The 22,708-nt window shown below is 37.8% G+C and overlaps 1 protein-coding gene across 1 annotated transcript in view; it reads right to left on the reverse strand.

Moving 5' to 3' along the window:
- Positions 1-1,386: 1,386 nt before the first annotated feature.
- Positions 1,387-22,708, reverse strand: part of hk2 (hexokinase 2) — a 39,031-nt gene continuing 17,709 nt past the window's right edge. The window contains exons 6-18 of the mRNA XM_057357581.1: positions 22,051-22,150; positions 17,695-17,878; positions 16,901-17,062; positions 15,102-15,335; positions 11,815-12,119; positions 11,271-11,419; positions 10,780-10,899; positions 10,592-10,687; positions 7,642-7,741; positions 7,170-7,353; positions 4,104-4,259; positions 3,535-3,771; positions 1,387-3,138 (exon numbers count right to left, since the gene is read on the reverse strand). Of these exons, the coding sequence (XP_057213564.1) occupies positions 2,997-3,138; positions 3,535-3,771; positions 4,104-4,259; positions 7,170-7,353; positions 7,642-7,741; positions 10,592-10,687; positions 10,780-10,899; positions 11,271-11,419; positions 11,815-12,119; positions 15,102-15,335; positions 16,901-17,062; positions 17,695-17,878; positions 22,051-22,150 (2,169 nt within the window). The 3' untranslated portion in view covers positions 1,387-2,996. The remainder of the gene's footprint in view (positions 3,139-3,534; positions 3,772-4,103; positions 4,260-7,169; positions 7,354-7,641; positions 7,742-10,591; positions 10,688-10,779; positions 10,900-11,270; positions 11,420-11,814; positions 12,120-15,101; positions 15,336-16,900; positions 17,063-17,694; positions 17,879-22,050; positions 22,151-22,708) is intronic.

Raw genomic sequence — 22,708 nt, forward strand, 5'->3', positions numbered from 1 at the left:
ACTCACACGTAGGCTGAAAATGGGCAAAAATGTCTATTTCCAAACATGGTCATAAAAGTATGATATATCCATATTTTTTCACACTTTCAAAGACTATTTTTTTCACTACAATCAGTCATTATCATAACTACCAAACATTCATTTATTTTTAGAATTTTAATCCTTTAAATACCAATGTTTACATGGTTGCCCTGTTGTTTTTCATGAAAAAAAAAGAATAATTCTAAATATTTTCTATATACTAAATCTGAAGCTGATTTTTTATTTGTATTATTACAGTCTTGGATCTGTTAATAATTAACAACAACATTCATTTTATAGCATTATGTTTTAAGCAGTGCCAGATTTTCAAAAAAAAAAAAAAAAAAAAAAAAAAAATCACACTGGTTCAAAATGGACAAAAATGTCTATGTCCAAAAACCCTCGTAAAATTATTATATATTCAAATGTTTTCTACTTTTACTAACTTTAATTTTTTAACCAGATCCTTTCCAGATCATAACTACCAAACATTTATTAATTTTCAGAGTTTTAACCTAGTTTGTTTACATAATGCCACATATATTATGCCTTAATGGTGAAAACTGTACTGAGGGGCTTCTGAACTTATACATCAAATTCAAGCTCACCTTTTATCTCACATGTTTGAATTAAAAATATTTTCAAATCTCAGTACACTACAGTGACTTGTGATTGGCGGTAAAATATGATGTCTTTTTCAAACTGCACGCACGCACACGTTCAGTTTGCCTGCAGTACTGTATAATACAGCAGAAACAGAAAAACTGAAATGCTCCATAGACTAAAATGGAGAAAATAGCATAAGCAAAAAGTAAATAGTACACATTTGAAAACATTGAATTTTTTTGAAATGTATTCATTTTTCGTAATTTTCAACCCTTAACAATTTAATCAAAGGAATTTTATATGGAATATATGATTTATTCTTGCACGGCACACAGATTAAAATTTGTGTTTTAATTTATTTTGTTTTACAAACTATTCTGTCAATGGCACACTGATAAACTTATATCCGTGATGGGTTCAGCCGTGTTCTGGCTATGGCACTTTATATGAAGATCTTCAACACGCACGGAGACTTTTTAACTACACAAGTGCCCCTTAATCGCAGAAACATTTTTAAAGCTGTCGTGTAGGCAACCTGATTCGAGCGTGAAAATTCATGAGTTGAACCGTCCATAGAGTGCTTGAATAAGTAGACGCTCACGGGTACAGAGCTGATGGGAATACTGAATAGCAAATCTGTCATTGAATAGAATCCAAGTGACATTTTCTACAAAACGCATGAATGCAAAACAACTGACCTGTACTGTATGTACCCAATTGCATCATATAAAGATTTTTAGAAACCTAAAGAGGAACGGGTTTATATAGATTTTGTCTTTATTCGATTCTAGTTATTAGCATTTTAATTAACACAAGTATTGATGAAAAAGATTTGATTTAAATTCTCACACTTAAAATAGTTTGATCAACTATTCATCTCATCAAGGCAATTCAAATTCACAACCTTTTGTCCAAGCCTAACATATAAACCAATTCACATACCAACGATCATCACATAACTGGCAAAAGAAACAAAAGAAAATCATTTGTCTCTTCTCTAGAGCCTGCAGTGCTCAGCTAGAAAAATCTCAGCCAGAAGAATATTTCTACACCTTGCGAGGAGAACCATTAATTACATACAAAAATAGATGCCCTGACATTTCACAGATTCCTGCACGGTCAACCGCTATTGGTTTTTGCACTGTACAGACATGTACAAAACGATTTGGAGAGCCAACAAATTGCACAATTAAATCAACCCGACCAACAATTTAATTCAGATTAGGCAGAAAGAGAAGGTAAACGATACAACATTAGTGACTGTTCTGATCTTGATTGTTTTCCGAACTCAAAGGGGCTATTTTCCTGCGTGATTTTGACTGAGTGGCTGACATTCTGTAAGGACAGGGACTCGATATTCTCTTACAGAAAATGGCACACCAAACACTCCAAACATCAAATCTCTATGTTGATAAGGTCTGAGCATTCATCAATATGAAATATCCTACAAGAGCTGCGACAAAAGATGCAAATCCAAGAGATGCACAGCATCTAACAGTGGTAATTTCAGCTGTCATTTTAAACATAAAAGGGACCAATGCAATCGAAAAATAATGTCTACCCAAACAAAGAGCACCTACTTTCATGTGGCTTCGTTACTATACAGATTTATTTCATGATTTCAGATTGTATACATTTTTTTAGTATATATTATTCGGTACAAAATTCTGTGACAGTAAATATCGAAACCCACATCGGGTTATCTTTGCTCTCAAGGCTTTCTTTAGATCATGACGCAACCTGTTCAGCATCAGACACTAGACTAGATTAGATTAGATTTAACACTAGAGACAGTGTACTATAAATCAGCCTTCATAGTATATTTAAGGTTAACGTTAATTGTGCCCATTCAGTAGGAGTTAATTACACCATTTACAGTTCTCATGTCAATAAAATCTCATTCGGCTTTTTTCACGCAGATTGTTCACTTTCCATACCCGCCACCAGCACGATCATTTTACCCACAAATGGAAATTGTGTCATTTTCTCACCCCCATATCATTCCAAACGCCAATTCAGTCTACAGTATGTGGAGAAATTATGAGGACTGTTGACATTCCTTTTCAAATGCAATTAAAACAGATGGAACTCACAGATGGTCAGTCACAAATGTTTTGTTAAAAATGTAATTTGTTTTTTTTACAGAAAAAGTCAGTCATATGGGTTTGGAACAGCATGAAGGTGTATATGACAGAATTCCTATTTTTGGGTGAAATATCCCTTGAAATCCTTGTTATTACGGATCCGAAAGATGACAAACAAAAACAAATAAATAAAATACATCCTTCTATAAACAGGAGTGTCGTCTGGAAGATCAGTTTGCTGACGATTTTCTGTTTTGTTCGATCATTTCGTCACATTTAGCATCGCTACTTTCCAGCATCCCTCAATCGGCAAGCCACAGCCGTGATGAGGGCGGCACCTTTGCCACTGCCGTCCTCCGATTGGATGAGAGTAACTTCACAGTTGGGCGCCAGGTCTCTCAAAGTCTCTCGCATGATGCTGGAAAAGCTGATCATGAGACAAAAGTAGAAAAGTCAGCAGTGATGCACTGAATACAGAAATCGATGCGAATGAACTGAAAGGCTATAAAACTGGTATCGTAAAACAGTTTACAGGATTTCTTTTCTGCGTTGATGCTTTTCTTTTTTAAACAGGAAATTGGAGCAGGACACATTTTATTTATTGATAACTGTCTTTTAGCAGAAATAAGCATATCGTTATTTACATTTTGTCAACAGACATGAACTGACAGCAACCATACGAGGCGGGACATGACACAATACAGACATTTGAAGTGTTTATAACCAGCTTCTTTTTCAACCAAGCTCTGCGTTACATTACAGTTTCATGGAATCTACCATTTGCACACACAAAGAGATTCAATCTCATTTCTACTCTACTCACTGCGGGTGGAGTTTGTAGAGCGTGCCGTCCACTCCCACTGTGATTTTCAGCTGATCAAGGTTACGGTTCAGGCGTATCTTGTCCACCACGGCGGCCAGACCGGCTCCGCACAACTGGGCGGCACGTTTGGACACCACGCTGCACACCTCCTTCACCAAAATACTGTCGTCACACGTGCTGGTGATCAAGCCCAGGTGCTGCAGGATGGAGCGAACCTGCCGCAGCGCCAAACGGTCACTGTGAAAAAAAACTCATCCGTCACAAACTGTACTGTGTATGTCCTCCCACACAACACAACAAGCTAGAAATGAACTGCAAACCATGCTAACGAAACATCATAACTGTATGGATTAACTTTAAAAAGCAATAAATATGCAAACATTGTTTCAAAATGAATGCATTACATTATGTCCTTAGAAACAATCGAATTATGTGCCGAAGCGCCTGAGGCGTCTATAATGATAAACAACGTGCTAAGCATCTCAATATCGTCTCTCTAGATCCAGAGGGACCCTAGGACTCGATAACAACGCCTAGAGGTGGAATCCGCTGCAGGACTGTTCACACACCTTTCGATCTGCGACAGAAACTTGGTCTCGAAGATACCGCGGGTCTTGAGCCTCTCTGAGAGTTTTCCGCGGAACAGCAGACCTTTAGAGGTGAAGTCCAGGAGAACGTTCCGAACCACCTCTCCCAGATACATGCCACTGATCATCTTTTCATACCTGAAAGCATCAAAAAAAGCGAGCAGATGAGTTCATCAATAATTCAAAAACAGATCTTTCATTTTTATTACCCTGACATTCGAGCACCTAGATGTTGTTTTAGATCCCTCCTTTAAATGAAATCTATAGGATTTCCAGCAAGTACTTTGTAGTGATTTTTCTCGCAGTGAACGATACTCACTTTAAAGCCACAATATGGAAGAATTTTGTTATGAAATATCCAAAAATCACTTGCACAGTGTGATATATTTCATGCAGTTGTGTACTTACATTATCCCAAATGTTCCCAAGAATGTGCAAATCTAGAGAAATTCCTATTTAAAATAATGGCCCGTCCCTTGTCTCCCTTGTATTTGTCGCATATCAGTGACTTAATATCCGCTGCTCCGCACTACCCTCAGTTTCCGGTTGTAGAAACTACGGCAACGCGCAAATGCGGAAGTGGTTATACAGCATCTGGGACGCAGCATCTGTTGTTCTGTTATTATGGATCACGATTACGCTTTGGCGAGTAAAGGAAACCCAAAAAAGTGTAAACGCAGGCCAAATGAGGCAAGCAGGCTTATGGACAAACGAAGAAATAAAACAAGGATTAATATCCTTTTTAATATTAATAAAAGTGTTTTCTAAATGGAGAGAGCTTCGCGACCAACTTGGACTCGACAGACTCCACTCTCGCATGTGTTTTAATAGACAGGTAAGCACATTTTTTTTATTGTACACGAAATACTCATGCACAGATTATTTGAATAGTTATGAATGCAGTTACCCTATGAAATACAGCATATGTCGCACAAAAATATGTAGCCAATAACGTTACTTGTAAATGCTGTGGGTTTGGGTTTCAAATTTACTTTTTAAACGACGACTGTATGACAGTTTGAAACACGTAAAGCTGTGTAGCATTACGCTACCAAATCAATTGACAAAGTCCAATATCAGTCGCGGGCTAACGTAGGGCAGTGCAATTAATTGAAAATAATTGTAATCGTCAATTTTGGCCTTCAACAATTACAAAAACAAAATAATCGACGTAAAACGATTATTGTGCCGCATTCCATTTTGCAAGGATCATCTCATTTCTTGTGGTATAAATCCACAGCGCACCCCCTTCCTTTACAGTTGTTCAGCTGTGCTATTTCTTTACATTTATTTTTCAGTTGAATTCACAGTTTAAAAGCCAAGTTTTTTTTCTATGTTGTTTAAAACTTAGTGAGTAATCATGTTAAATAATCGGGATCTCAATATTGGCCAAAATAATCGTGATTATGATTTTTGTCATAATAGAGCAGCCCTAGGCTAACGTAGCATTACATTCCACGTTTCTTGCAAGCTAATTCATTACGATGACATAAAATAAAATTCATTCATTACCTCGTCCATGAACATGATGGGCGACATGTCCCATAATTCCACTCTCCTACATAACGTCATCTAGCTTTGCCTTTTGTTGTTGTTTCGAAAGTGCGCCATCTAGCGGTCTAAATATTCCATATTGTGGCTTTAACAGGTAATATCAAACTTATAAACAAGCCATTTGATTTAAGGTGTCCTTGCAACACGTGTAGGAGTTTATAATACCAATTACGATTTTGTTTACATGCTTAACTCCAAATATAAACAACTGTAGGAGCCAAACATCCCTTATAAATCATTAAATCTAGTTTTACAGAGAGCAAAATAAAATAAACGAGTTTAAAAAAAATGACAAGAACTGTGATATTAAAATCAGCTTTTGACAAACTAATCAACTAATTCCCTGAAGCCCACTCAACCGTTATAGCTTCATATTACACGGCTCATTTGAATGGTTGATTCTGATTGGCCAGTCATGACATTCCACGGGTTGTTATTTTCGAATAACAACCGCTCAAAACTAGTAACACCCTGTAACCCAGATGCTGCAAATCATTTTGAGAGGGGCAGTTTAATATTACACAAAAATGAATTATAAATATGTCTTTTAATAACATATATGACATTATATTTACAAATGATTAAACCAATTTGCCTGACGTTTGAACGTCGTTTCTCACTTTAAAACCGAAACTAAACGGCTTTTCCTCGCGGAAGGTCTGTATTCGGTAAAAATGAGCTAATAAAATATTTCAAATTCACATTTTATGTCCAGTTTTTTTCTCATGTGGCAAGTAGCCGTTTAATAAGCGGGATAATGTACAAGCAGCCGGCTGTTATCGCGCTTATTTCTGCGATAACAGCCGGCTGCCTGTACATTATCCCTTACATACCGCAGAACTCAAAACCATTAACAAACACTTTATTTATCCATAGACCATCGTGCAGGTCACTCCATATTTTGCCATACGAGTGCTTTACTAAGGCATAATAAAGTAAAATATATATTTTATTACAAACTCATCAAAAAATAAATAGGTGAAAAAACAAAACAGAAAAACTAGTTTAAAACGCAGCGCTTGCAGGGAAAGTTCAGCCAAAAATCAACCTAATGTGCTCCTTGACATTTTGTTCAAGATCCACATGATGTTCATTATGAAAATTGAACTGAACCTTCCCCAAAATCAGAGAATGCACAGTTTAACGATTGTTTTCTCACACTTGATTGTGGTTATTGTTGAGGCACATCTGTGATCCTCGTGGAGCTGCAGGTGTCAGCTAAATGCCGCCATTACGGCTGAAACAAACCCCAGGTATTACGAGATATTTTTGCAGGCATAGCCGAAATGTCATTACATGCAATATATATCAGTAATGGCACTTTAAAAATCAATTTTATAGGTAACGGGATACCAGTGAGAAAACCGAAAGACTCTGTTAATGTGGTCAGCAGTTGTTGCAGCCGTCTAATGGTCTTTGTGCCGAATACACAAAGACTTAATCACAGACTTCATTCTGCGTGCTGGAGTATTTCATCTGTGATTTATGTTTTACCGCTGTTTGCCTGGGTTAGCAGACTGCTCATCCACAGCTCGATCGAACTCTGTGGAGAAATCATCCAGCTCCCCACAGTCTCCAAACGCTCCCCACTCCATGTTCACACACATACGGCCCTCGTCTCCGTCCACTAGCTCAACGTTAGACATCTCCTCCATGTAGCATGCATTGGTGCCTGTCCCTATAGCACACAGACAGAGATGCATTGATTCATACTATACATACAGTGGACCAAATGTGCATTTAGAAATGCTAACATCAAATGATGCTACAGGTCCCGTTACTCAATTGGTAGAGTGTTGCATTAGCAGCGCAAAGGTCACCGATTAGATTCCCAGGGAACACACGTACTGTGTAGTTTAAATGAGCTCTAATCTAACTGTAATAATAGGCTTCTGGTTAGAGCTGGAGGACAATGTGCAGGATAATGGCTTTCCGGACCGAAGCTAAACAGTCCTGGGGCACCCACCTACAATGAGCCCAACTTCACACTGCGGGTCTTCATAGCCACACGTCATCATAGTGCCCACGGTGTCATTCACCACGGCAACCACATCCAGATCAAACTCCTGTGAGAGACGAAAGAGAGAGGGCAAGAGAGATTTGAGACTTTATTCAAAACACAAAATTAAATAAATCGTGTTTTTTGTATTTATTCCTTATTCACTAAACCCAAAACACTTCCACAATGTTCCCCACAACAGAGCATACAACATCTTTGAAACACCATATGTTAATGAATTCACCAGTGGTTCTCAAACGGTGGTACGTGAGGTGACACGACAGAAAATTAAAAACTCTATATATTAATTTACATTTCGTGTTTTAAATACAATTTCAAATGTTTAATACGCCTACATGATTGATAAATACTGAATACATCTCAGCCTATGTGCAATTTTAAAATAGTTGTATGAATTGTTGTTGTTTATTTATCATTGGTGGATGTAACTCAGGCGCGTGACGGGCAGCTCTCTCACTGACTCTCTTCCGACGAGCTGCGTGCAAATGAAGTTTCTTATGTATTTCTGCACTTGAACCGCTGTTTAATGCTGTCGTTATTGCTGCAAAGCGCTAATTCAACACGTGTCTGCATCTACTCGAGGTTAAATCAATTAAGTATTTTTCACGCGTCGCTTTGACAAGAGCCGCTGCAGTAAAGTGTAAATCTCTGTTTGTTATATACAGCTGTTCTCTTGATGTTAAAGTATACGTGTATTTATTTATCTTCTGCGTTAAATATTCTTTCCACATTGTTTGTCTTTAATATAAGTTTGTTGTCTTTCTGCAAGTCCCCACAAAGTTAATAAATCCCCCATAAGAGTCCATAAGAGTTTACAGAGCCCTGTTTACAGTGCACTACAGAAAAGTGTTTTGTGTCAACTATTACTGCTGACTAACTTGAAAACATGGAAAAAAACATGTTCTTTAGTTTGAAAACAGCTGGTAAATAAAGTGTTTGTGTAATTAATAATACTTTAGAATTGGAGGACGAGGTGTAAATAGAAAGATTCACGGCTCAACTATTAATTTAAGTGTTTTTTGATATGATTTTCTATGGCGGTCATTAGGTGGTAGTTGGAACAACTAATTTTATTAAAGGTGGTACTTGATCTGAAAAGTTTGAGAACCACTGCTCTACACTATAAAAAATTGTCTGGTTTTCATCATTCTAATCAAAATAGTGTTAACATCACAATCTAAAGACTTTTCTGTCTTCTTCTTTCTGCTTGGGCCTAATAAACATTTCATTCTCCACTTTTGACTGTATCTGAAGCCAAGAACATATGAGAAAGATAAGACAGAAAGACACGCAGGACAGATCAGAACGAGAAAAATACGACGCGATGATCCATACATAAAGAATAGAAGAAGGAAGGAAGGAAGGAAGAAAGGCAAGGAATGGAAGTATAGGAAGGAAGAAGAAAGGGAGGGAATGAAGGAATGTACAAGCGAAAGATGATAGTACAGAGAAGAATAAGACAGGACGAGGAAGAGATACTGATCAGGAGACAAAGGAAGGAAGACGGAGGAAATAGAATGAAGAGCACAGACAGACAAACATAACAACCAGGATCCAAAAATAAGTAGAATAGTAAGAAAGAAAGAAGACATAGAAAAGAAAAAGAATGAACCGATAGAAGAAAAAAGAAGCGAAGAAGAAAAGAAGTGTATAAGCACGATAGGTAAGAAAGGCAGGACAGGAAAGAACATGAAGAAAGACTAAAGAGAGACAAAAAGATAAGAGAAGAAAGAGGATGAAAAGACAGAAGCGAAGAAGTATAAGTAGAACCGTCTCCAGCCACGTAGTGAATTAAATGACTTTACGGCCCCAGCATAAAATAGACAAGTATAATAAAACTAACAATAAAAGAATAACATAAAAAATGACAGAAAGAAGAACAGAAGAAACAAGAAAGTAGATAGAGCAAAAAGCAGATAAAGATTAGATTTAAAGCTGGGAAAAAAGGAAGAGAGGAAAAGAGAAAGTAGAGACAAAATTGGCTCCAAAAAGAAGCAGACCAGAAGAAAACAGATGAGAGAAGAAGAGATCTTAGAGAAAGGAGACGAAGAGAAATAAGAAGAGGAACGAAAGAAAAAGAAGAAAAGATCGGTAGACGAGAATCGTCTAAAGAGAGACACGAGACCAGAGAGGCATATCGGACCTGATGAGAACAGACACAAAGAAATGAATAGTTATTATGAAGAAAAAGAAAGAGAAGAAGAACAACAAAGTCAGAAAGAAGTAAGAAGTATAGCAAGAAGGAGAAGGAAGAAGAAAGATGAATAAGCAGACAGTCAGAAAGAAGATAAAAAGAATAGATAGGTAGGAAAAGACATCCTAAGAGAGATCAAACATAGTCCAAAGCACGAAAAACTAGAAAGAAAGAAAAAAGAAAAAGAAAAAGAAAGAAAGAAAGAAAAGAAGAAAGAAAGAAAGAAAGAAAGAAAGAAAGAAAGAAAGAAAGAAAGAAAGAAAGAAAGAAAGAAAGAAAGAAAGAAAGAAAGAAAGAAAGAAAGAAAGAAAGAAAGAAAGAAAGAAAGAAAGAAAGGAAAGAAAGAAAGAAAGAAAGAAAGAAAGAAAGAAAGAAAGAAAAGAAAGAAAGAAAGAAAGAAAGAAAGGAAAGACATAAAGAGAGACAAAATAGGCAGAGAGAAAGAAAGAAAGAAAGAAAGAAAGAAAGAAAGAAAGAAAGAAAGAAAGAAAGAAAGAAAGCAAGCAAGCAAGAAAGACAGATGGGTTTTATGCAGAACAAAGAGGCCCATCATTCTGCACATCATCTGTGTGACTGAACGTTTTCTTAATTACATCTTGCTATAAAAGCCTCAGTAATTGTGGCTATTAAGTGCAGAAACTGCTTTCACAGCCCTTCTGTGCTAGCGGCAGAAACTTCGGAGCGGTGGGTGGCGGTGCTGACCTCACTGCGATGGATGGCATCTTTTAGCAGTGTGGCCACGTCCTCTCCCTCACAGCCCGAGGCCTTAAAGCCCTTCGTCCACTTTATCAGAATACCCTACGAGACAGGATCAAGGGTGCTACAGTATGTGCAAACACAGAAAAACACATTGTGCCCAACTTGTACTTTTGTGTGCGCTCCAAACTGACCTGGTCAAGTCGAGTCTGATGACAGGGGAAAGAAAAGGTGAAGCCGAGAGGCAGGGACGCCCCCTTCATACCCATGTACTCCATGAAGTCAGCTATACAGTGCACGATATGATCAAATAACTGTGGAGAACCATTCACACACACACTCACATGAGGACAACAGATCCGTCATATCTGGTCACAACCACCTGCACTCGAGTCAGGGCAATGTTTAGAAATAAGGATAAAGCCTGGAAATATGACTACAACAAGTTTCCCATTCAATTTTGCGATTCTCCTTCGACATGTAGCTTTATTGTTCTGCTGGAGTGCAGTGACCACTTTCAAATAAATTGCAAACAGGTGAGAGCACTTCAGCCTCAATAACACGAATATCTTTTTTCGCAAAAGGTTGCAGAGTAACATCTTGTAATGCGACACACACTTTCACGTACAAAATTCAAGTTTGCTTCTGGTGTCACATTGAATGGGTTTACGTTTGGAGAACGTACCTCTTCCCCGGTGCCCTGCGTGATGTCCTGAGGGATGGTGTAGATCTTATTATGCATCTCGACACTCCGTCTCTTCCCGCTTCGAACGCGCACCAAGAGTACCCTGAAGTTTGTGCCGCCAAGATCCAGTGCCAAGAAGTCTCCGCGCTCTGCCGAGCAAACACAAAAGATTCAGAGAGCGTAAACGGTCTCTCTCTGGATGAGATTTACACAACCATCAACTTTTTCAATTTATGGATGCTGGAGAGAAGAAAAGAGGGTTATGTGCAGTCCAGTTTGACTACTTTTTCTGTCTATCTTCTAACAAGTTCCAAAAAATGTCATTCATGTCTGTTTCATTTGGTCTGTTCTTTTAACAATGCTATCATACGGCAATTAAAGACTAATAAAATACATTTATATTGGCATTCCAAAAAATTGTGAAATGTACATGCAGAACACAGAATAACATTTACATTTAGCAGATGCTTTTATCCAAAGTGACAAGGGTAAATAAACAAAGTTTTTTTTCTGAAACTACAAATTGTGTGTTGCTCAATCGGACCTGTTCCATCCGGTGTGGACCGAACGAAAGTGGGCAGCATTTTGACGGTGGCCGTGGGGTGCGTTTCTTTCGCCAGACCGAGGTCCATCTCTTTCTCCATTTTTCTTTTTACTTCCAGGAGCTGATCTCGGCTGAGCCGCAGGGTGTCCAGAATACGCTGGCGCTCCACGTGCTGCTTTGCCAACCGATATGCCACAGCGGTTACCATGGCAGCGCCCTTGCCGCTGCCATCCTCAGAGCGCATGAAACGCACGTCACAGTCAGGTACCAACATCCTCACCATCTTGTGCATTCGCCGAGCAAACCTGGAGGGAGAGAGAGGGAATGTGGATAGTTGAATATTATATCGATAACATATGTATAATAAATGCGAGTATATGTTTTTATTGCACAGTAGAACATTTAACTGTTCATGAGGGCCTGAGGGAAGAAACTTTTTCTATGTCTGGCTGTTTTGGTGCTCTGTAGTGCCGACCGGATGAAAATTATGAAAATTATTTATTCACCAGAAAAAAAGAATGATAATCGTTTTGTACTTTTTATCAAGAAAAATGATTAAAAGAATAAATCCATTCTTTCACACATAACAAGAAAAGTCATTCAAGAGAGTCCATAAATAATCTACAGTTGTGGCCAAAACTGATATCCAACTTTTAAAAATTGGCTTTTTTTATTGAAACATTTTTTTTAAAGGAACAAAATTGTGTATGCTTGCGGCGTAGTTGTGCTTGGAGCGTAGACAGAAGCTCAACTTTGAAAAGAATTGGCTTGGCAGAATATTACAATACATCTGAAGGCTCAAGAGAACATCTGAAAGTCAAAAACATGAAAGGACCAACAATATATTAGATTTTGTATATCCTGTGCGATTGTTATTTTTCTATGCATTTGTATATTAGAACAAAACCCATATTTCCTGATATGCTGTAGTTTTCCTTATTTGTCAAATAGGTTACTCTCTTAGCTTTAACTGAAATCCAAATTATTTACTTAACTTTTTTTAAAATGAACCTAGAGAACAGAAAACTTCTGAAAGGTTTCTTAAAGCAACCATGTCTCACTTTCTTGTTCATCTGCAACTCAACTCACATCCACCATCACATTTTTTACATTCCTCAAGTGTCACATTCTAACAAGTTGACTGTTTTTTGAAATACTGAAAAGCAAATGAAGCGTTACTTCCTCGATGTTGTCACCGAACACGTTGAACATACCCGCTAACAGACGCAGGTTAATAAACAACTTCAGGAGATTCAATAAATGTGATTCAGCTTGTTTTTACGAACACACGCTGATGTTAGTTAAGTAGCGAAAGGCGCGCAGGACTAAATTAGCACAACTAATTAACTCACTAATTAACTCACGCCAACAGACTTCTTTCATTTCATTAAACACGGCATCACGGCCTGTACGTTTACCAGCACTTTACAAAAAGTCAAACAGTTTTATATCCGGGAAGAAATATATCCGGGAAATTTTAAGGAATGACTGTAATGTTCAGCGATGTGACATGTTATACTAAACCTCTCACGAAATATGTCTGATTTTGTAAAAAAAAAGTACGAAACTCAACTGGTGAATCCTCTCCTAAAATGTACAATATCTTTTTTGTTTTAAAAATAAAAATTTAGAGCAAGTGCAATAAAATTTGACAGTGTTTTGGAGCACACTAGTTCACACTTCATACTAGGGTTGTCACTGTACCATAAACATGTCTTACGATACTATACCAGCTGAAGTATCTCGATACCAAGTAGTATCACGATGCTGTGCCATATAGTTCAAATCTATACACAAAACACTGATTTAGATTAAACATTTTGTATTTACTATAGTAAACTGTATTATACTTTGCACTAGAATATGTTGTTGTATTAACTGTAGTAATTGGATAAATTGTACCAAATACATTTACATTTAGTCATTTGTAAATACTATAAATACTGTAGTATACTTAAATATTTACTATGATAAGACTCAAAAACACTAGTATCTATGAGTTTTAGTAGTTTACTGTAGTAAATACTAAAGTACACTAGATCATTTTTCACATAGGAACTAATTCAAATGTTGGACAAATTTAATTGATACAGCAGTCTTTATAAAGGGAAATATCAGGCTTACTTTAAATGCAGATCTAAAACGGCCAGTAGGTTCACTGAGTTAGTGAATCATTTAACTCGTTCAAATCGCCAATTTGAATCATCAACTCGTCCCAGACATTCAAAACACACATTCATTTAGGAGATAAACACCGCAAAAAGGCAGATGTAAGTGTTCAAATAAATATTAATGCGCATATGCAACATTAACTACGATACTACCGTTTCAAAAATAGAGAGGCATCGCGGGTATTTTGAAGCTTTAGCATCGCGATGCTACCGTAGCACCGGTACACCGTGCAACCCTACTTCATACTAGATATCTATAAGGCTAACATATTAAAACAAAACAAAAAATTCTTTATTTGTTCATGTTAGTTAAATTTGCATTAACTGTTAACAGACACATCTTTTGCTTCCAAAAATGCATTTGTAAATTTTGAAATTAACTTTGAACGGTATAGCGTTTGTTATTTAAAGTTATAGTAAACAAATATTAGCAAACGGAACCTCATGGTAAAGTGTTTCCAAAATGCATTTATTGATGTTTCAGCGGCAACAACATAAACATACATTATGTGGCCCAAACTTAACCTCGGGTAGAGAGCTCTGCAAAGACTCTCTTTAATTAAATTTTCTTTATTTAATTTAATACAAACAATATACAATAAAATATTGATATAAATTAATATTATTATAAATTAAATATAGAATAAATTGTTATATCATAACCAAACACAGACCAGAAGTTAACTTCGGGTTAAGTTAGGAAGTTAACTTCCAATGAAACCGTCTATACCATGGTCTGTTACAATACTCGATTCTGATTGGCTGAAAGGTGTGCATTAAAACAGTTTAATGCATGGGCAATTCCAGTCAGTTTGATCAATGTTTGAAATTAACTGACGAAAATAACTGTCATTTTCACGTGTCTGATCAAAACTTACACTATAAACATCAATAACAGATTTAACTTGGCAAATGTCCATGGTATAAGCGGGATAATTCACGGCTAGCCGTGCATTAAAGGATTTTAATGCACTTCGCGGAGGCAACCATCGTGCATTAAAATCTTTTAATGCACGGCTAGCCTTACTTAACTTTTAGTACCTGAAAAAAGCAGTCTGTGAAAAACTAAAGAAAGAAACACTTCAGACGGGACATCGGCACAGCTGTAGAACTCACAGCGGGTGGTTTTTGTAGACGGATCCTTCCACTCCGATGGTGGTGCGCAGCCTCTCAGCAGCTTTATTGTCCCGGATCTGTCTCAACACAGCGGTCAGCGTAGCGGCACACAGGTGAGCGGCACGCGTGGACACGATCTGACACACTCGCTGCGTGGCAACGCAATCTTCAGGCGTCGGGTCCAAACCCAGACTTCTCAGCACCTGCTCGGTGCTCACCAGGCCCTCATTATTCCTGCAGAAGACAAAAAACTTAAAGTTTGCATGACAGTATATTGAATAAATAAAAATAAAAAACAACAATTCAAATTGTTTATGAAATATTGCAGTGGTTATTATAAATAGCTTATCAGAGTGTGAGTCATTCACTTTAAAATTCATGTGCCCTCATAATATTCAATCAAAACCTAAAAATGCACTTCCGCTCTCTAGTGGCTATCTATCACAGATGACGTAAGATAGACGGGTTGGGCGGAGCATCTGTTAACTCCTCCCCTTCAACTGTCAGTCTGAAGGACATTTGAAAAGGAAAACGAAATTGAGAATTTAAATAAAATTCTTATTCTAACTAATGTATTGATGGTATTAAAAATTACTACTGATTAAAAAATAAAAAAAGAGGCATTTTCACCTGCAATCTTAGACATTCTGTACCTTACTCTATATTTTACACACACACCTCATAATAAGCCCATTGTTGAAAGAACCTAAGATACAGTAAATGTATTTTGTACATAGGTCAAGAATGCAAATGAAAGATGTAATTATTTCGGAATCAGTTGAACTACATTACAAATCACTTAAGTTTACATAATTATAGGTTTCAATTTTACAATATGTAAATTAAAGCAGCGTGTTCAAGCTGCCGAAAGAGTTTGAGCCATTAGAATATGATTTTAATATAAAACCTACTGGATTAAAATAGCAAAAATGTCAAAGATGGGGACCTGACAGCATGTCTTAAGGCCCATGCCAGTAATTCTGACATGCATGTCATTTGAATGGAGACCGCAGGAGTGTTCCCCGCAGCAGTCTCTGCGCTTAGGTTCTGTGGAGACGGAGAGAACTAAATATGTGGATGTGAATTTATGATCTGAAACAGGTCTCCACTGGCTTCCAGCTGTCCGTTCTCACAAGAGAGACCCATTTAATGAGAAACCAACGGAAGGCGCCTTCAATCGCCACTGTTTGTTCTCCTAGAGCTCAATAATCACAAAGTAGGTTTTTCAAGTCTTGAAGAGTTTAAACTTGGACTTTATTACAAAACTACGTTATTAATTACTACTGTAACTAATATTGAGCATCAAGCCAGAGACTAAATGTTTTTGTACTTGACGTAGATCAAAAAGTATTGAAATAATTATTGTGCTTTTTATACAGAAAAAACGCAGGTCCTCCGTTCACTTGTTTGTGCTTTTTTAGAGCGTTCTTGTCATAACCGCAATCTAAAAAGTTCTGGGTTGTTTTTGACCCATGCTGGGTAAATATTGGACAGAACACACTGCTGGGTTAAAATGACCCAATGCGGAGTTATTTTTAACCCAGTTGTTGGGTTGTCTTTATCCACCCATGAGAGGAAACAACCAAGAAGCTGGGATGAAATAACCCAGCATTGGGTCATTTTTAACCCAGCAGTGTGATCTGTCCAATATTTTCCCAGCATGGGTCAAAAACAACCCAGAACTTTTTAGACTATGGCGGCGTTCTTGACCCACGATTCAACAGCCAATGTAGCGTCTATGGCTTTGACAGAGCAAATTGTTTCCAGAAAAAGACAAAACACACAAAAAGAGTACCCACTTCTCATTTTCAATGGCAGAGACGAACGAGGTCTGGAAATGTCCTGTGGTGAGCAGGTCTGGCGTGGTGTGACCCTGGAACAACAGTCCGTCTTTGGCCATCTTCACGAGGATGAGTCTAACCAGCTCTCCCATGTACAATCCACTTATCATCTTCTCAAATCTGCATAAAAACAAAACAAAATCCAGCACTCAGACCCACAGTTACTGATCCTACACTGGAGCAACGTGCTAGATCCCCAATAATCATCATTTTACTCTTGAACAACACATTAAAACCCTGGTCGCTTCAGGAAGATTGTACCAGAAATCAGAAGGGCAGGAGAACTGAACGCCTGCCGTCCACCACTGTGGCCTTTTAGAAAGCTCAGCCGGGCTCAGTTGTACTTAAGTCACAGAATATATAATTACGCTTCATCATAAAGGTCTAGCCTTTTTCTGAGCTTTCAACCCGCTACTTATCGGCAAAATAAAAGTGCCTACGAAAGGTCAGGAGCAACAACATTGGACCTGTGTGCTTCCATTAGAAATGAGAGTATCACTAACGGCGCACGAGTTTACCTAATGACTCTTTGTCTAGCAGGAAGCAGTAACATCTGGTCTTCCTAACACTTACGCAATCACATAGGCAAGAACATGTAATTGGGCTGTGACATATCGCCATGCCATCGCTATAAGTCTTTTGCAATCGCCAAGTTGTACACAATGCTCTAGGAACAAGACATGGCTGTCTTTTGGTCTCGGCGCAAGACCTGACAGCAATGACGCTAAGTGTCAGCAGCAGGTGTCACTCACAGCTGTTTGCCTGGGTTGAGGGAGCCCGCGTCAATCTCTCGGTCGAAATCGGTGCGGATATCATTAAGCGCCCCGTCGTCTCCGAACGCCCCCCACTCCATGTTCACGCACATACGACCCTCGTCTCCATCCACCATCTCCAGGTGTCGCATCTCCTCCATGTAGCAAGCGTTGGTGCCCGTACCTACAAAACACAAAGAATTAGGCTTGCTGCGTGACATGCCGGATAAGGAGCATCAAACTTATTTTGGGTTGAGGGGCCAGAGCGGAAAGAACAACACACTCTTATGCTTGAAAGGTTTTAAAAAGCTGTTGGCATTATAGTAAATGATGTTTAATTAGATGTAGGTACCTCATATCTGTGGCATCAAAAGTACATTCATATACAAGAAAACTAAAATTATACTGAAGTAAATCTTTTATGTATGAACGTCTGCATGCTAAATTACCCAGAAATGACAGAATCTAATCATACACCTTTTAAGCTCAGACAGCTTTCTAAAATTTCATTTAATTTAAGAAATAGTTTGCCCAACTATGCAAATTCTCTCATCATTTACTCATCCTCATGCCATCCCAGATGTCCTTTCTTCACGATTACTGCAATCACGTTATTTTTTTTTATATAGGGCTCAACATGAAGCAGCTCCAAACACCACATCATCATTTTACCAGCGGGTTAAAAAATCTCCTCAAGAGCAAAACAAAAGCTGTGTGAGAAAAGGATTCATATTTTCATATAAGTACCATGTCAATGCACTTTTCACTGAACTGACACATACGGCAGTATGATCCACCGGGTGTTAACTTATTTTTTTTGCATTGCATATCTTAAACTCCCTCTTCCATAGATTGCAGAAGTGAAAATACAAGAAAATATCTAGTGGGACGCAACATTGTAGGAGTATGTTCTGAAAAATATGTTCCCTCATACTCTGACAACAGAGTTCCCACACCTAATGGTCGATACATTTCAGAACATTACCTCACAGGATATTTCACTAACTATTTTAAAGAGACTGGACTCACAAATTGCAATTTAGAGCAAATTAACTATTTCAGAGCTGAGCTAGTCGGACATTTTGTGTGTATAAAAACCGTTTTGGGCATTGGCCTGTTGCTGACTTCTGATGTTGTAAACATGTATTTAAAACACTCATCTAGTGCTACAATTTTATGACAACTACTAAGTATACAGTACATCTACAATTCGTATCAATTACAAAGACTATGCATCGACTGGGATCGACCGAAGCAGAAGAGTAATTCCTAATTAAATAATAGCGCCTTGTTCATGATCGAGGTTTCAAATCGGTTAAAGTTTTTTTAAACTCTGTACATACACAACACAAGCGATCGCATTAATACTGTAGCTCGTTGTCAGCATACTGTCCCGTCATTTCTCCCAGTAAACTCTGAAACGTGGATCGAACCCACGGACGCTCTTTGTGGCTCTCCCCCGTTGACAGCGCGTTTGTAAACGAACAGACGCCGCTCCCCAAATGCGTTCGCGAACGAACTGACGGGGACTTCCCCAGAACGCGATGGCGAACGGATGGATGGGGACACTCATCGCAGCCTTGTCTCATAGGAATCGCTGGGGGCAAAAAAAATCGCTGACGATCGCACTCCAGGGATGCACCCAGTCATGTTTTAGTGTATGCTCAAAGTTAGCGCGTGATTTCATAACGTAAGCTAGCGTAATGACGCAACCAGTCACAAGACACACGAGACCCAATGCCATTTTTACAGTCGACGCTAACGTAAGGTTCACACACCGGCGCAATTTTTTTATTCTGTCACTGCAGGTCCGGAGTTTTAATGGCGGACAGAGAAGGTGATTGCTTTCGGGTCTGTTCTTTGGCTTCGCAACGCTTGGAATAATTGCACTTTTGAATAAAGAGCATATGTATCTGTATCTGCCCGTTACATGTTGTGTTTTATATTGTATAATATACAAACTGTTAGGTTAAGGGGCGGGGTGGGGTTACGTGCTCAAATACATCTAAATTGCGAGTACGAAATAATAAACGTACACAAAATATGACGTCTGATTAAATTTAAAATCATTACACCCCAATATAATATAATATGGTATTGTTAACAGTGTTGGGCAGTAACGCGTTACTGTAGTTTGATTACTTTTTTGGTAACGGAGTAATTTAACGCGTTATAATTCCTAAAATAGTAATTAGATTATAGTTCCAAGCCCAGGTAACTATACGTTACAGCTGCGTTACATCGTTGCCGTTGTATCGTTTATCATATTAATTGTAAAAAGCGAAATAGCTTTTTCAAAGTCTGTAAGTTATGCAAGTTATGTAACGAAGTAAAAGTACAGATTTTCTATTAGAAATTTACTCAAGTAAGAGTAAAAGTACACACTTTTACTTTTACTTAAAAAGTACATATTTTCCAAAATGTTACTCAAGTAAATGTAACGAAGTAAATGTAGCGCGTTACTACCCACCTCTGTCTATACGTCCTGATAAAATATTAAACATGTAAACCACAGGAAGATCAACAGGTTCAGGGAGCAGAACAAACCAGAGATGGACAGTACTAAGTACAGTTTAAAAGCATCTGTACTTTAGTGTTTTTACTTTGGAAAAATACTGATTTACTACATTATATCATACTCCAACATAAAATAATTTTTTTTTATAAAATGTATTGAAGTACATGTAAGAAAATACTATATTTTTAATGTACTTCAGTATTAAAGGTAAAAAAACAAGTAAAAATATAGATTCATTAAATGTTGCGGAGTAAAACTATGATATGCTTTATAATGTAGAAGCAAAAATTGTTCTAACTGAAAACACTGTACTCAAAAAGATTTTTCAAGTATTTTATCAGAATAAAAATCCGTACCGTTCACCTTTGAAACAAACTACATTAAATGTTTAAGATGTTAAATTATATTCTAACTGTCCGCAGCTGTAGTACCCAAACAACTGTCTTACGCATCCAAATAAGTTAAACTTAATTATATTTTTCCTATTCATATGACAGTGTTTATCGACAGTTTCATCTTAACAACATAAACAAACGTTACTGCGCATGTGCACTTTTGTGACCCCAACTGAACTTCCGGGAACACATTCACAAACAATAGAGTGCCTGTAGATTATTTCTGATAACAATCAAAAGAAACCGAGAGGAACCGTTACTTTGCTAAACTTGTCTCTCCAATATTTTGAATTTAGACCCCGATCCCAAGCTCAACCGCTAGATGTCAATGCCCCATACGGTTTCTTTAAATGCGGCCGAACTACAGGACCCATTCAACAAATTGTTTATTTAATAAAATGAACATACAATAAAATTCAACAAATCGTTTATTTAATACAGTTATTATACAGTAAAATAATAATACAAATTAATATTAACATAAATTAAATAAATAGTTATGTTATTAGACACTAATCAAACACAAACCGGAGGTTAACTGGGGGTCAGGCACGCGCACGTCCGATGAAACGGTCTATACAAATGTCTACTTTCTTACATTTGCCTTAAATATTCTCTAGTTCGGGAATATGAAGTTTGGTTGCATCGTCCTGTGCTTGTTTCCATTATATCACTCATTCGATTCAGACGGGCTGATGTTAAAATAGTTCATTCTGTCCTGTTTGGTTCAAATGTACTTTTATGTTTATTTTTTGCAAAGCGCCCTAAGCACTGTCTGAAAGCCCCAAAACTATGTAAACATTATCATTAGTAGTAGCTGTAGCAGTTCAGGTATCTGCATGAAATTGAAGGTCATGTGATCTCAAGATGGCATCCCCCACAAAAGGGATAAAAGCGCTTTTTGTTGAGTCTTGACCTCATGGGAGTGTACTGTACATTATTAATCAAATTGCATAATTTCTATATGTAACACTTGAAAAATTATAATGCATATTTAAACTTCAGCACCCCTTCAACACCTCGGTGCGGGAGACCTGTGGTTTTTCGCACGACAAAGAATAAATTTAGCCCACAGTAATTGTCAGCTAATGTGTGAGAGAGATAAAATTACCTACAATTTAGAAAGTGTAATAACTCGGGGTGCTGAAAAACACAGAGTTGGTGAACATCTCAAGGGCTTTTATTCAACCCTCTGTAATCATCTGAACACCCATTGTCAAAAATGAATCGATACAATTAATTTTCAAAAACCAGCCAAATTTGTTTTGTTAGGCCATGATAAAAGCCCTTAACTGTATGCTCCAGTATTCACTTAACCAATAACCTAAACAAACGAGAGAACAAAGGGCTTGGGTAAAATAAAGCACCTTTCACTGACAACAGCGCTGACAGCCCTGGCTGGCGTTCTCAGATACTGTGCGAGAACGCATGAAACCGACTCACCGACAATGAGGCCAATCTCGCAATGATGGTCGTCATAGCCACACGTCATCATGGTGCCAACAGTGTCATTAACCACAGCAACGATGTCAATGTCAAAGTCCTGAGGAGAGAGCAAAATGTGTGATGTTTCCAGTTGAAGGGATAGTTCACTCATAAATGAAAATTCTGTCATCATTTACTCACCCTCAGGTTGTTCCAAACCTGTACAAATTTATTTGTTCTGTTAATCACACAGGAAGATATTTGGAAGAATGTCAGTAACCAAACAGATCTCATCCCCCATTTACTGCCATTGTAGGGAGAATAAATACTATGGGAGTCAATGGGGGATGAGATCTGTTTGGTTACTGACATTCAGATATCTTCCAGTGTGTTCAGCAGAACAAAGAAATGTATACAGGTTTGAAACAATCTTAGGGTGAGTAAAGGAAGACAGCATTTTTATTTTGGGGTGAACTATCCCTTTAAGACAGCTCAAACATGCATTTTAGTCTGGGACTAGACTTAAACCCAGCCCTGGAAACGCCGGCCGGTGTTAAAATAGTTTAGTCTGGCCTGTTTGGTTTAATATGTTTATCCTTTGCAAAGTGCCTTAGGCACTGTCTAAAGGCCCAAATATATGTAAATATTATTATTAGTAGTGGTAGTAGTAGTTTTG

The sequence above is a fragment of the Triplophysa rosa genome, linkage group LG2 (genome assembly GCF_024868665.1).
Source record: "Triplophysa rosa linkage group LG2, Trosa_1v2, whole genome shotgun sequence".
Taxonomy (NCBI): domain Eukaryota; kingdom Metazoa; phylum Chordata; class Actinopteri; order Cypriniformes; family Nemacheilidae; genus Triplophysa; species Triplophysa rosa.